Genomic DNA, 13,615 nt, shown 5'->3' with positions numbered 1-13,615 from the left:
CTGCCCCAGTTCCGGCCCAGCAGAGTGAGGCAGACACGGCAGAGTTTGGGTGGGGGATCACATTTATTGGTTTGAGGTCACAGGTCAAGTCACTCACTTGTCCCCACAGCGGGGAGGGCTGGGGTGGGAGTGTGGCCACGAAGGTGGGGGGCCCTGGGAGGGCGAGCTCCTTCATCCCATCTTTGGAGGCTGCTGGGGCCTGGGAATGTGACTCGGCCCCGCCTGGGACCCCAGAGCAGGACTCGAAGCCCCACAGGGGTCCCGCCCCATGGGGGCGCAGGAGACCCAGAGACACGGGGCCGACGTCCACAGACATGGGGGCAGGTGGGCGGCACTGCAGACGGCTGGCTTCATGCCTTCTTGAAGTTCTAGGCTGGGAGAAAGACCCCATTAGAAAGCTGGGGATCCAGGGACACGGGTCTGGGGGGCAGTGACGTGGGTCTATTTTCCTCAGACCCTGCCACCCACCCAAAGCGAGGCAGGCAGGGACCCCACCTCCCTGCCCACCTCTACGCCTGGCCGGCTAGAGCTCGTCGTGGTCACCGTCGGCGGGCGGTTCAGGCGGTGGCTCTGGGCAGGCTGCTGGTGTCATCAGCTCCATGAGGTACTCGCAGCGACTGGGCTCCGTGGTGCTGGTCACCATCGTCTCCTTCCCGCACAGGAGGCGCACCTGGGACGGGGCAGGCGGGTGCTCGGGCGGGCTCGGCCAGTCCGGGGTCCCCCACCCCCAGCCCAGCAGGCACTCACGGTGGTGGAGCGGTTGGGGCCCTGCCAGCAGCCCGTGCCCTGCTCGTACTTCATGGCACTGAATTTGTCGTGGTCGGGGCCAGCCCAGGAGCCCCAGGTGCTGTGGGAGAGGGGAACGGGGGTGCTGAGTGCCAGCCACGGGGCACTGGGGGGCAGGGGGCAGGGCCCAGCCCAAGCCCACTCACCCGAGGTTGGTGGGGGAGCCGCCGAGTTTAGGTTTCTGCGAGACAAGCTTGAAGGGGCAGAGCCGGTAGACATACCTGTGGGAGGTGCAGGGCTGGTGGCGGAAGGGACACGAGGACCCCAGCCTCCTCCCCACACCTCTCTCTGCATCCTCGATGTCGCCGCCTCTGGGGCACCTCAAACCCCGACTGTCTCCAGGCCTGCCCCTCTGACCACACCATCAGGGAACCCACCGGCCCCACCTCTACCTCCAGGGCCACCCACTGCCCGCCCTGTGGTGGGGACATACTCGTTGGTGGTGAGCTCGTAGCACTGGCTGTACAGGTAGGCGAACTCCCCGCTGGGGCCAAAGTCAAAGGAAATCTCCTGCTCTAGGTTCCTGGAAGGGGAGGCCGAGGGGTTCAGGGGCAGCCGAGGACACACGAGCCCAACACGGGAGGGCCGGGCAGAGGGGTGGAGGGACTCTGGGGACCCTCCCTGCGGGAGCCAAGCCCGCCCAGCCCCTGGTTGCCCAGGCAACTCCCATCCCAGCTCCTCTGGGAGCCCAGCAGCAGGTGCTGGGGGCAGAGGACACCGCTGTGCGTCGGGCCCCAGTACCTGATGGATTCCTCCATGTCCTTCAAGGACCGCTCGGCCTCCTCGAACTTGTTTCGGGCGTCCTGGGCGGCTGGGGTGGTGCAGAGGAGGGCGTGGAGGTCAGAGGTGTCCCACGACCCATGCAGGAAGATGGTAAGGGGGTGCCGTGGCTGCGCCTGCGTCCCCCGGCCCTGGGCCCACTCTGGGCAAGGACTGGGCCCGAGAAGGCCTTGGGGGCCTCACCAGCCCCAGGGCAGCCCCACCCACTGCCCAGGCTCTCAGGGCCCAGCTGGCTCCTGGCCTACCAGAGGTGACACAAACAAGCCGCAGCCCGTGGGGAGGTTGGAGGGTCCCTGGGGCCTGAGGGGGTGGGACTGGCTTGCTCCAGGCATCCCCTCCAGGCCTCCCAAGATACCCAGGCTCGCTCAGAGCCAGCCAAGGCCACGGTAGAGGCAGACCAGGGCCGCTGATTCTCCCTGACTGCACAGAGATGCCACCACAGCAGGATGTGAAGGCCCCCGCCCCGCCACCCAGGCCACACTCACCATCGATGAAGGCCTGCGTCTGCTCATCGTAGGGCGGCATCTTGTCCTCCTCAGAGGGGCTGGCAGGCTGGGGGGGCGCGAGCGGGGGTGGGGCCTCCTGGGGAAGGGCGGAGTCAGCAGACAGCTCCGCCCCCACCCCACCCCCTCCTCCCCCAGACACACACCTTGGGCTGCTCCCCCAGCACCTCAGATTCATCTTCTTCCTCCTCCTCCTCCGCCTCTTCCTCAGCTGCCTCCTCCTCCTCTTCCTCCTCTGTGGGCGGTGAGGGCACAGGGGGCTGCTCCTCCTTCGGCTCCGTCACGTCAGGGGCAGAGGGCACAGGCAGGTCAGCAGGCAGCGCCTGGCGGGCGAGCAGGGCCACTGACACTGTGGATTCGGGTCCGTCCCACCCGCCCCTCGGCCCTGGTCCCCACCCCTCATGAGGGGCCTGCAAGGAGGCGTAGCCAGCGGGGGTGACGGGGCTGCGAGGAGGGTGCCGGGTGCCCAGCTGGCCAGTGTGGCCCAGCGCCAGAACTGGAGGCAGCTCCTTTGTAAGGCAGTGGGGGCGGGGCCGGGCAGGGCAGGACGGCTGTGTGTCCCCTCCCCCGTTCCCCCACTGACCTCAGACCGGTACTTGTCCCTGATGGCGGCCCAGACGCGGTCGTGGAAGGAGGCAGCATCCGTCTGGGCGTCCCCACCAAGGAGGGCCTGTGTGTGGTGGGGTGGTGTCAGGATCACAGCCACTACGTGGCCCCAACCCCCGGCCCGCCCCGGGCACTCAGGCTGCAGTGCCAGGCACGGGCGGGCTGGGCCCCACGCCCTTGTGCCCTGGTCTGGGGCGGGTGAGGAGCTGCCACCGGGAGGGGGCAGCACAGGCCTGTGACAGTGGACGGGAGGGGACGCAGGGTGGAGAGACCCAGGGTGGGGGTTGAAACCGGGACAGAGACAGGGCCAGATGGATGGAGAGACGGCACAGGACGGCAAGTGCCGAGCCCCCGAGGGAGAGGAGCGGGGGCACACTCAGGGCCCAGGGGCACGTGGCAGGGCCATGGGAAACGGCTGGCCCGGCCGCAGCCTGGGTCCCACCCAGTGGGGGAAAGCAGCCCGGGGCAGGGAGGCACCCCCAGGAGTGCTCTGAGGGGGCAGCCCAGGGCCGCTGTCCCCTCCCTTGCCCCGAGGTCACCCTGGGGCAATGCTCCCTAGAAGCCCCAGGCCAAGGGGCAGCCGGGGTACCTGGGCTTCTGCTTCAGAGAGCACCCCGTCCCCATCCGTGTCCAGCTCCGGGTGGGTCTGCAGCTCGGCCACGGACACCCTGCAGGGCACAGGCAGAGCAGACGAGAGGTCTGCAGTTGGGGCCCCAATCTGGCCCCAAAGCCCCAGGAGGGGCAGTCCCCGCCTGTCCAGGCCCATCCTGCCCCTGCCCCCAACCACCAACCAGGGAACGCCCCCTGCTCGTTCTGCCCCCTTGGTCCCGTGGAAGCCCCCTGCATCCCCCATGACCCCCGACAGCCCACCCTCTACCAGGGGACATAGCAAGTTCAGGGCACAGCTGGGATTCCAGCCCAGACCTGGCTTTGGCCAAAACAGACCAGTCCACAGAGTCAGCATGAAAAGTAATCGATCCCTAGACCCCGCAGTTCCCAGGCCTGGGGCTCCACGCCCGACTCCCAGGGAGCCGGGTTTCCTGGTCTCCTCACTCAGAGCGTTCTGGACCCAGCGCGTGCGTGGGTACGCCAGGCCTGATTGCACAGACTCCGGATCAGCCCGTACCCCATGAGGAGGACCCAGCGGGGCTCTGGCTGGTTTCTAAAGGTGGGGATGGGGAAGGGGACCCCGGGACCAGGGCAGGGCAGGCAGCTCCAGCTCAGGGACACTCACACCCCGTCCATGTCGTCATCCAGCTCCTGGAAGGCATCAGTTGCCAGCTCCCGCTCCCTCTGGGCCCTGGAGGCGGCCAGCTGCTCTGTGGAGGGGCCAGCTCTGTCACCCTGGGCCCTGCCCACTGGCTCCCACCACCTCCACACCTACCTGCCATCCTCCCCCAGTACCCCACAGGGCTCCTGCTGTGTGCAGATGGTCCCTCCTCTGCCCAGCTCATCATCTAGTCTGGGCGGAGGGGAAAGCAGCCACAACGGCAGCTCCAATGATTAAGCTCCTACTGTATACCAGGCTTCAACTTGGTCCTCTACAAACAGGATAACAACAGCAGCTGGTGTTTCCTCTGCAGAGCCTTGGGTTACCCCAGGGGATCCCTCAATGACCCCCAAAGACCCAGCTGATACCGTCTCTCTCACAGAGGAGGGCCTGAGGGGTCCCTGAGGCTTTGGCGGGTGAAGGGAACTTCCCAGAGTCACCCAGCCAGTGAGGGCGGCAGCCAGGGATCCAAGCCAGGCTGTCTGCCCGTAGACCCCCTGCTCTGCCCTCCCACCCTTTAACAATCTAGGTCAAAACATAGTGCTAGCCTCTGATCCAGCAACTCCACACTGAGAACCCATCCGAAGGAAAAGCAGGCCTGAGTTTGCCCAGACCCATGGGAAAGGACGCTCTCATTGCAGCATAAAACAACAGAGAGGCAGGCAGAGACAAGACGAGTGAATTCACTTCCTAAAACATGGCCTAGCGGAAAAGTCCCAGGCCCCAGCACCAAAGAGTCATGAAGAAAGGGAGAAAATATCTCCAGTTGCAGCCAAAGGGCCAGCCACCGTATGTAAAAAGCTCTTACGAATAACGAAGATGAAACACCAAAAACCTGATAGGAAAACTGGTAACTGGATTAGGTAAGTCGTGCTAAGGCCGTACAATGGAACCCACACCGCTGTTAAGAGGAAGGAGCGTCCTAACGTGCTGCAGGGGAACCTCAACGTCACGCTGAGTGAAGGAAGCAAGACACAAAGCGCCACATACTATAAGATTCCACTGATTTGGAATATCAAGGACAGGCAAATCTATAGAGATAGGAAGTAGATTAGTGGTTGTCAGAGGCTGGGGGCGCTGGGGAGTGACTGCTAATAGGGACTGATTCATTCATTTTGAGGTGATGGAGATGTTCTGGAACTAGATAGTAGTGATGGTTGTACAACAATGCAGATGTACTTAATGCCGCTGAATTGTTGACTTTAAAATGGCTGAAATATACTGGGCGCGGTGGCACATGCCTGTAATCCTAGCACTCTGGGAGGCCGAGGCTGGAGGATCGCTTGAGGACAGGAATTTGACACCAGCCTGGGTAACACAGTGAGACCCCGTCTCCACAAAAAAATAACTGCCTAGGTGTGGTGGCACACAGCTGTAGTGCCCGCTACTCAGGAGGCAGAGGTGGGAAGAAGATCACTGAGGCCCAGGAGTTCGAGGCTGCAGTGAGCTATGATCACGCCACTGCACCCCGGCCTGGGCCACAAAGGGAGACCCTGTCTCTACAACAACAAATAAACAAATAAAATGGCTGAAGTGGCTGGGAGGAATAAGGTCGAGTGTTCTATCCCACTGTAGAATGTCTACAATTAACGATATATAGTCTCAAATAGCTAGGAGGACACTGAAGTTTCCCAACACAAAGAAATCATAAATGTCTACGGTGATATATAAGCTAATTACCCTGTGATCGCTACACATTATAAGTATCGAAATATCATTATGTACCCCATAAAAAAATAAAATGATTGAAATGGTAAATTTTGTGTTATATGTATTTTCCTACAATAAAAAAAAATGAAATTAGACAATAAAAAAAATGAAATTAGGTACATGCTGGTACAAAGTCCTTCCTCAGTATTCTTGAGGAATTGGTTCTAGCACCTCCCCTGTATATAAAATAGCAGCATAGTGTTTGCATATAACGTATGCACATTCTCCGTGTACTTTAATCACCTCTGAGTTACACCCAATACAAGGTAAGTGCTATGTAAATAGTTGTTATATTCTACCCTTTTGGAAATAATGATAAGAAAAATAAGTCTGTACATGTTGACGAACATGGTCTACATCTGTGCTGTCACCAGCTACATGTAGCCATTGAGCGCTTGAAACATGGCTTTAGAGCCCACGCTCAAAGCTACTACGCTGTGCAGAATTGCAGCTGTCTGGGATGGACGGAAAAGTCTGAAGGTTTTGAATCATTGCATAGGTGTTATCCTGAGGGACAAAGACTTTCCTTTTCTATTTTATTACTTTCTGAATTGCTTTAAAAACACTTTTAAAATAAAGAATAAATACCCGTAGTCCCAGCTACTCAGGCGGCTGAGGCAGGAGGATAGCTTGAGCCCAGGAGTTCAAACAAAGCCTGGACAACATAGTGAGACCCTCATCTTGAAAAATAAATAAAATAAGGAACACAGATTTTTTTTTTGAGATAGGGTCTTGCTATGTTGTCCAGGCTGGTCTCAAACTCCTGGGTTCACGTGATCCTCCAGAGTAGCTGGGACTACAAGCATGCACCACCACACTAGGCTTGGATTTCTTCTACATCAGATGGAAACCAGGAAGAACCAGAGCAAGGAACTTCCAGCTTCCTTTCAAGGCTTGAGTTGCATCTCATTTCTCTCTCATTCCCAATGAGTCTGGCCTTGGAACTCACACTACCCTTGAAAGTCTGAGTTGGGTGACCCTGTGTTGTGCCTAGCTACAAAACCCAAGAGGGCAGAGCACAGCAGAAGACAGGAGACATGGAGAAGGAGGGCAATCACCCCCCACCTGTTTATGGACACATCATGCATTTCCCTGTGGGCAACTGCCCACCCCTACACCCAGGCCTTGAGACCTGGCAGTGCGGATCCATCTCCTGCCTCCAGGGATGAACATGTGACCCAGGCCTAGCCAGTCAAAACCTGCACTGTAATCCTTGGCTGCAAGGGATTGGTTCATGGATAACCATGTGACCTGAAATGAGCCAATAGGAGCCTGCCCTGGGATTTGTGCTGAGACTTGTGGGAAAGTAGTGCTGTCTACCCGCTGGGGATGCTGAGCATGGAGGAGAAGGCCTGGCTGCCTGTAGTCATGCTGGCACAGGTAGGGGAGACAGAGCTCAGAGGTGGAGGGAGGACTCCCACCTTCTGGGAAGCCCTGGGTCCCACTGGGCCCTAAAGCTTCCACTGTTGAAGAAGTGGATCCAAGCTGGATTTTTGTCACACATGATCAGAACTGCCCTGATCTCTAGAAGGCAGCGGGAAGCCACCTCAGGGCCTTTGCACCTGTTCCCTCTGCCTGGCTTGCTCCTCCCTCTGCAGGCAGGGACTTTGTCTCGTCCAAAGCTGTATTGCTAGCAGCTGGAGTATGCCAGGCACACAGCAGGTGCTCAGCAACTATTCACTGAACTACTGAACTACTTGGTATGAGAAATCGGGGTGAACAAGTTAGCAGAAGGAGGAAAGGAAGAATACAGCAGACGCCCAAAGAGACACAGATCAACAGCATGGCCTGGGGTGGGGGGTGGGGAGGGGTGCCTAGGTTCTTGATGGCTGCCCAGTTCCGAGCTTCCAGCCTTGTGGGTAGCTAGGACCACACCTCCAAATCCTTCCAGCAATGCTTTGTCCTTTAACTAGCTTACAGTGGGTTTCCATCCACCCCGTCTCCCCCATCCGTCCTGTCTCCACAGTTGTGTCCCTACCCCACGGAGCACACTGGGCACCCAAGGACTAAGAATGAGGGCCAAGGCTTCAGATTTCCAGTAATGGCAGCACAGCCTGTCAACAGCAAAAGATACTGGATACAGCATACAAAATCATCTTCTTAAAACCGACTAAGGCAATAGATATGGCCAGGGCAAAGCAGGAACTTGGGAAGGTAAGGAAACACAGAAGCCACTTGTGCCCTAAGGGACTTTGCCAATCGTGGCAAATCTGGATGCCTACTTTTTTTCCTTTTCTTTTTTTTTTTTTGAGACAGAGTCTTCCTCTATTGCTCTGGGTAGATTGCAGTGGCATCATCATAGCTCACTGCATCCTCCAAATCCTGGGCTCAAGCCATCCTCCTGCCTCAGGCTCCTGAGGAACTGGGACTACAGGCACATGCCACCCTGCCTAGCTAATTTTTCTGTTGTGGGTTTTTTTTTTTTCCCCCTCTCTAGAGATGGGGTCTTGCTTTTGCTCAGGCTGGTCTAGAATTCCTGATCTCAAGCGATTCTCCCGCCTCAGCTTCCCAGAGTGCTAGGACTACAGGTGTGAGCCACCATGCCCAGCCTGGATACCTGTTTTGGTGAGACCTTGTGGGATTACGGGTGACTGGATTCTAAGTCCAAGGTAGGGGAGAACCCCTAACAACCTCAGTAGACTGTCCCCTCAGTGACAGGCTGGATCAAAAATAAACAACCTGAGTACATGTCTTAGTTCTCACACTGCCCAAGATTTGGAGGAACCTCAAACTTTAAATTTGGATTTGGGGGGGATCCCTGAGTGGCAGTGTTCCTGGGCATCTGACCGAAAGAAAAGAAAATTCTCTCTAGAGAAGAACCTCTCTTCCTTGGCTGAATATTATTCATATAAATAATTTTCAAACATGATGACCAACACACAATCAAACATAACTAGACACACAAGGAAATTAGGCACCATAATAAAAAATCAGCTGATGGAGACAACAGATAATGAACAACAGCCTCCTAGGCCCAGGCTGCTCCTATCCAGGAGTGAAGGGCGAGTACTCCGGCCACCCCAGGACATACCTTCCCACATCTTCTGGTGCTGTTCTTTGGCCTCCTTCTCTGGCTTCTCCGCTTCCTCCTTCACTGTCCGCAGCATCTCCACCTGGTCTTCCAGAGACTTCTTTCCAGTCTGGAGCTCAATGAGCTTTTGCTGGGTGGGCAGAAGGCAAGAGACCAGCTCTCCTCTGCCCATTGTTTGGCACCTCCCTATTGTCTGCCTCCTCCCTGCCTCCACTTCACAGGGCAGTCAAGGGATTGTACCAAAATACACACCTCCCTGGGTCCCTTGCTGTGGTTCCCCATGGCCCTCTGGATAGAAGGCTCAATGTAGCTTACAAGGCCCCAGGTAATCAGGCCCCTGCCTGCTTCTCAAACCCGATATGCTCCACCCCTGCCTTAAACCCTTGGATCCAATTGCCATGACAACACTCAGACCCCCCAAACACTTTTCTGCCTCCAGTTCTTTAAAGATGCTGTTCCTTCAGCCTGGAACATTCTCCCTGGCTAACTCCAAATTACCCAAGGTTTCTAGTTTAGATAGAAGTTTCCTCCTCCAGGAAGCCTTTCCTGCCTCCTTCCCCCAAGACAGGAGGGAGGCAGACCAGGCAAGAGCCTCTTCTATGCCTCACAGCCCTAAACTTCCCTTCGTTCAGCATCCCTGGGGATCCCTTTCTGTCTATCTGTCCCTCCCACTAGACGATGAGCTGCTTGAGGCAGATCCAGGTCTGGTTCCGGCCTCCTGTCCAGTGCACAGCACATCCTGGGCCTCTGGGGATGTTTCAAGGAGGAGTAGGCGTGCTGGGCTGGCTCTGCTTCGGGAATGGGGCCCAAAAGCTGTAGCCCAAGCCCCTGTGGCGTCACTTTCCTCCTAAGACCTTGGCAGACACCTTAGCCTGGCTTCCTGCCAGGATCCTCCCACCTCCCCAGGAGGGCAAAGGTCACTTGCAGTTGATCTCCCCACACAGCTCCCCCAGTACCTCCGGAATTCAAGAGGGATCTCACTGCCCCCTGAATTTAGGGGGGACCTCATTAGCCATGGGGGTAGGAGAGAAAAGACCTGGAACTTTCCTTGGGCAGGAAAACAGAGCTGGAGCCTTCACTCAGTGGGTAGAGCACGAGCCCAGGAGCAGTGGTGAGGACACTGACCCATCAAACAGCCAAGGGGGTGGCAAGGAGGGAGAGACACACACCTAGGGACCCCCAAGCACCCATCTAGTGAACTAATCCAGCTGCTGCTCACTGATGTTATTGACCTGTGCCCCCACCCCTGAACCGGGGGGTCATATGGTCATCAGGCCGTCTTACAGACAACGGGACCACAGAACTGATACAAAGAAGCGTCCCTCCCATCCCTAGGAGGCAGCAGAGGCCCTTCAAGCCCACGTCAGTCTGATGTCCAAGGTCCTGATCAACGCCTGAGATGACCGCCACCCACTTGGGAGCTACTTAGCTAAGAACTAAAGCTCGGCGCACAACTGAGAAAGTAAGGTACAGGCAGGCGGAAACCTGCCCAAGGACACTTCTAGTCAGGGGCAGGTGGTTTGCCAGCCCATATCTAGCAGCCTCAATGCCCAGATTGTCCCATGTCAGCCCCCGGGGCCCCCTCACCTGCTTCTCCTCCCGGGCCTTCTTCCAGTCCTCAATAAGGATCTTCTTCAGACGGAACCCCTCGCGGGTGACCTCTGCCATCTGCTGCAGAGACTCCCTCTCCTTACGGCCCTTCTCTCTAGGGGGGGATGGACACACAGGTACCACCAGTGGGCATTTAGGCCACCAGGTCTGCCTTTTCCAAAAAGGGCTCAACCCACCTGCTGACCCTCCCCCCCACCCCTGCCAACCATGGTGGGAAAAGCAAGAGAGCAAACTCCCCTCCCAAACCCAGGCTCTCTCAGCCTCAGGACCCTTCATCCCTGTCCTTGGAAGGAGGGACAGAGGCCAGGGTTTGTCCACTCTTGGAGTCAGGGAAGGGACTAGGAAGTGCTGGGAGGTAGAGCTAGAAGTCAGCTCCCAAGGGAAAGTGGAGAGAAAGAAAAGAAATCGGATGCCCAGACAAACAGACAATCTGGCCAGTGAGTGTGTTGTGCTCAATCCATCCTCTACTTAAAAGATTTGAAATCAGGAGAGTTTACATCAATATTGGGACTCTGAAAAACTAATCCCGCCCTCTCAACTGGAGTAGAGAACAGCTGTTTCTTTTTTTTCTTTCTTTTAGAGACACGGTCTAGCTTTGTTACCTGGGCTAGAGTCCAGTGGCATCATCACAGCTCACTGCAACCTCAAATTCCTGGGCTCAAGCAATCCCTCTGCCTCAGTCTCCTGAGTAGCTACACACCACCCCATCTGGCTAATTTTTTTGTAGAAATGGGGTCTCACTGTCGCCCAGACTGGTCTCGAACTCCTGACCTCACACCTTTCCCTTAGATGCCATAATCCCCACCACTCCCTACTGCCTCGTACTCAGCCTGCTTCTGTTGTTTACATTACCTGCCTGTGGGTGTTTAAGTTTTCAGGCCCTGCTGCAGAGCGTGACAATTAAAAGTTTGGAGTCAGAAGTTAGGCTGACCTGGGTTTGAGTCCTACTTCTGCCATTTCCTAGCTGTGTGCCCCTGGGAAAGTCATTTTCCTTCCTAAACTTCAGTCTCCTTATTTATTGACTAGGGAAACCGTTACATTTGCTTTTGGACTAGAGAGAAAGCCAGTGATTGGGGTTCAAAAGGCACCTGGCAGAGAGTGAGCACTCAATAGCCAAAAACAGAAAAGAAAATGGGCCTGACTGTCTTGGTGGGACCAGGCAAGGTCCTGGGGTGGGGTGATGGGAGGGGTATTGTCACCCACATACTTGCAGGTGTTCTCACAGACGATGCCGCTGTTGTACTCGTCTGTCCCATCACAGCAGTCTGAGGCGGAAGCAGGGGCCAAGATCAGACCTGGCAGTGCCTTCTCCCGCCCTCCACCCACTGCCTCGTTCTCCCACCCAGGTGCGTCCTCACTCACCACAAATTCCATCATTGACCCGGCTGGAGGGGATATACAGGGGCTTGTAGCCAGTGTTGGTGCAGTGGAAGCTGCCGTTAGGACACGCAGCTGTGCCTGTCAGAAACAAGGGAGGCGAGGTTTGCGGAGTCCACTCAGGGCCAGAAATGTTCCACCCATCCATAGACAGAGCTCTGGAAGCCACATGCATGCAGAGAGCAAAAGAAAGGCAGGAACCACCAAGGGAGGCAAAGAGCTGCATGCTCCAGGCCTGAAACAACTCTCCAGTGCTCCTCACTTAGACTGAGGCTTTTAAAATAGGGTCCCACCTTAACTTTTTTTTTTTTTTTTGACAGGGTCTCACTCTGTCACCCAGGCTGGGGTGCAGTGGCTTCATCACAGCTCACTGCAGACTTGAACTCCTGGCCTTAAGGGATCCTTCCACTTGAAGCCTCCCACAGTGCTGGGGCTACAGGTGTGAGCCACCTCGCCCAGCCCCCACCTTCACCAGTCTCCAGCCAGACTGCTCTTTGGTCCCACGCTCTTCCCCACTTCTGGGGGTTTACACATGCTGGCCCCGCCATCTGCAGCAACTTCAGGATTCAGCTAAAACTTAACCTCCTCTGAGTAGCCTTTCCTGACCCCCCAAGCTGGTGGAGAGGGGGCCTCTCTGGGCTCTCACGGCTGCACTTGCCATAACACTGACCACTGAACTGTGTGCCTGCTTCCACCCACTCAACAGGGAGCCATGAGAGAGCAGGGCCTGGCATTCAGCAGGCGCTCAATAAATGTATGATGAATGAATGGAAAACAAACTCACCTGGCTCATCTGATCCATCCTTGCAGTCACAGTAGTCATCATTGACCTGATCAAAGGGGATGGTGGCCGAACCATCCAGGCAAGTGAAAGGCTTGGATTCATCATAGAAGTGATGGTCTGCGGGGGGGGGGGGGGGGGGGGGGGAGGCTCAGCCCAGGGCAGAAAGGGGCCTTCACCAAATACCACCTGTGTCTCCCCAGCCCCACCAGATAAGCACTGCCGGGAAACTGAGGCAAAAGACTGTAAATGCCTATCCCAGGGCCAAAAGTTGGTCCTTCCCACACCCTACCCCCAAGTGCAGCCTGGGGGGGAAGATGGATAGGACTCACTGGTGAGGGAGACACCCCGGGGCCTCTTGACCTCCACAGCCCAGCAAAGGGGTAGCAGCAGCAGAAGCGGCGGCAGCAACATCTCTTACTGGAAACTCTGAGACCAGAAACAGGTTCTGTGGGAGGAAGCAGGCTGCGAGAAGATGCGCTGTGTCCCCACGCTGCGGTAAGAAAAGGGTACATGGTCAATGGGAGAGCGCTACTTCCAGCCAATTGGATTCCTCCACGGCTTCTGGGCAATGAGGGCTCACTCTGTTTCCGATATGGGGGCGAGAAGCAAGGGTCTCCCCAATCCTGGCCAGTGGAGGAGAGTCTCACTTTGCTCAAATCAATGGCCCGGACCTCAAAACCTCCGCTCCCTGTGCCCAATTGTGGCCCAGTTCCCGCCAATGAGGCCGAAGGGGTTAAGTCTCTCCACCCGCAACACACACACGAACCCTCCGGCTGCCCCCTATAGGAAATTGGGGTGCCCTCCCACTCGCTAGTTCGGCACCTACACGAGGCCGGGGCAAAGGTCAATATCCACCGCGCCCCCCTTGCCCAGCAGCCACGGTTCCTGCTGTAGAAAGAAAGCGGAAAAGCCCGGGATGCATCACTTCCGATATTACGTTGCGTACCGTACAGCCGCTCAGGGCCGCCATGTTGGGAGAGGCAAACGCGGGGGCGGTGCCGGAATCCAGGCGGCCATCTTGGGCAGGACTGTGAAGCCTTAGAGAAGATAGTTCTGAAGGCTCGCTCTTAATGGCGGCCCAGCGTACCTCCATCTTGGGAGTGGCGGCATCTGAAACCGGAAAAGAAAGTTCCTGAAAAATACCAGCGAAACCCCGG

The 13,615-nt window shown here is 56.8% G+C and overlaps 1 protein-coding gene across 9 annotated transcripts; it reads right to left on the bottom strand.

Moving 5' to 3' along the window:
- Positions 1–44: 44 nt before the first annotated feature.
- On the bottom strand, positions 45–13,356 carry PRKCSH (PRKCSH beta subunit of glucosidase II). Of its 9 annotated transcripts, none has more exons than XM_069478749.1 (18): positions 13,281–13,356; positions 12,788–12,948; positions 12,459–12,575; positions 11,660–11,755; positions 11,505–11,562; positions 10,274–10,391; positions 8,687–8,816; positions 3,910–3,994; positions 3,265–3,343; positions 2,653–2,739; positions 2,216–2,392; positions 2,052–2,148; positions 1,528–1,597; positions 1,220–1,309; positions 933–1,007; positions 748–847; positions 508–670; positions 45–368 (listed from the first exon to the last, which is right to left on the bottom strand). In XM_069478749.1, the coding sequence occupies exons 2-17, from the start codon at positions 12,867–12,869 to the stop codon at positions 524–526; spliced, it is 1,608 nt and encodes a 535-aa protein (XP_069334850.1). In that variant the 5' UTR covers positions 12,870–12,948; positions 13,281–13,356; the 3' UTR covers positions 45–368; positions 508–523. The 9 variants fall into 9 exon arrangements, with proteins under 9 accessions (XP_069334850.1, XP_069334893.1, XP_069334874.1 ...); XM_069478792.1 differs by having other exon boundaries at positions 2,052–2,118; XM_069478773.1 differs by having other exon boundaries at positions 2,237–2,392.
- Between the last annotated feature and the right edge of the window lie 259 nt (positions 13,357–13,615).

The sequence above is a fragment of the Eulemur rufifrons genome, chromosome 2, assembly GCF_041146395.1.
Source record: "Eulemur rufifrons isolate Redbay chromosome 2, OSU_ERuf_1, whole genome shotgun sequence".
In the NCBI taxonomy this organism is placed as follows: Eukaryota; Metazoa; Chordata; class Mammalia; order Primates; family Lemuridae; genus Eulemur; species Eulemur rufifrons.
The sequence above is the reverse complement of the archived record's forward strand: the minus strand, read 5'-3'. Positions and strand labels throughout refer to the sequence as shown.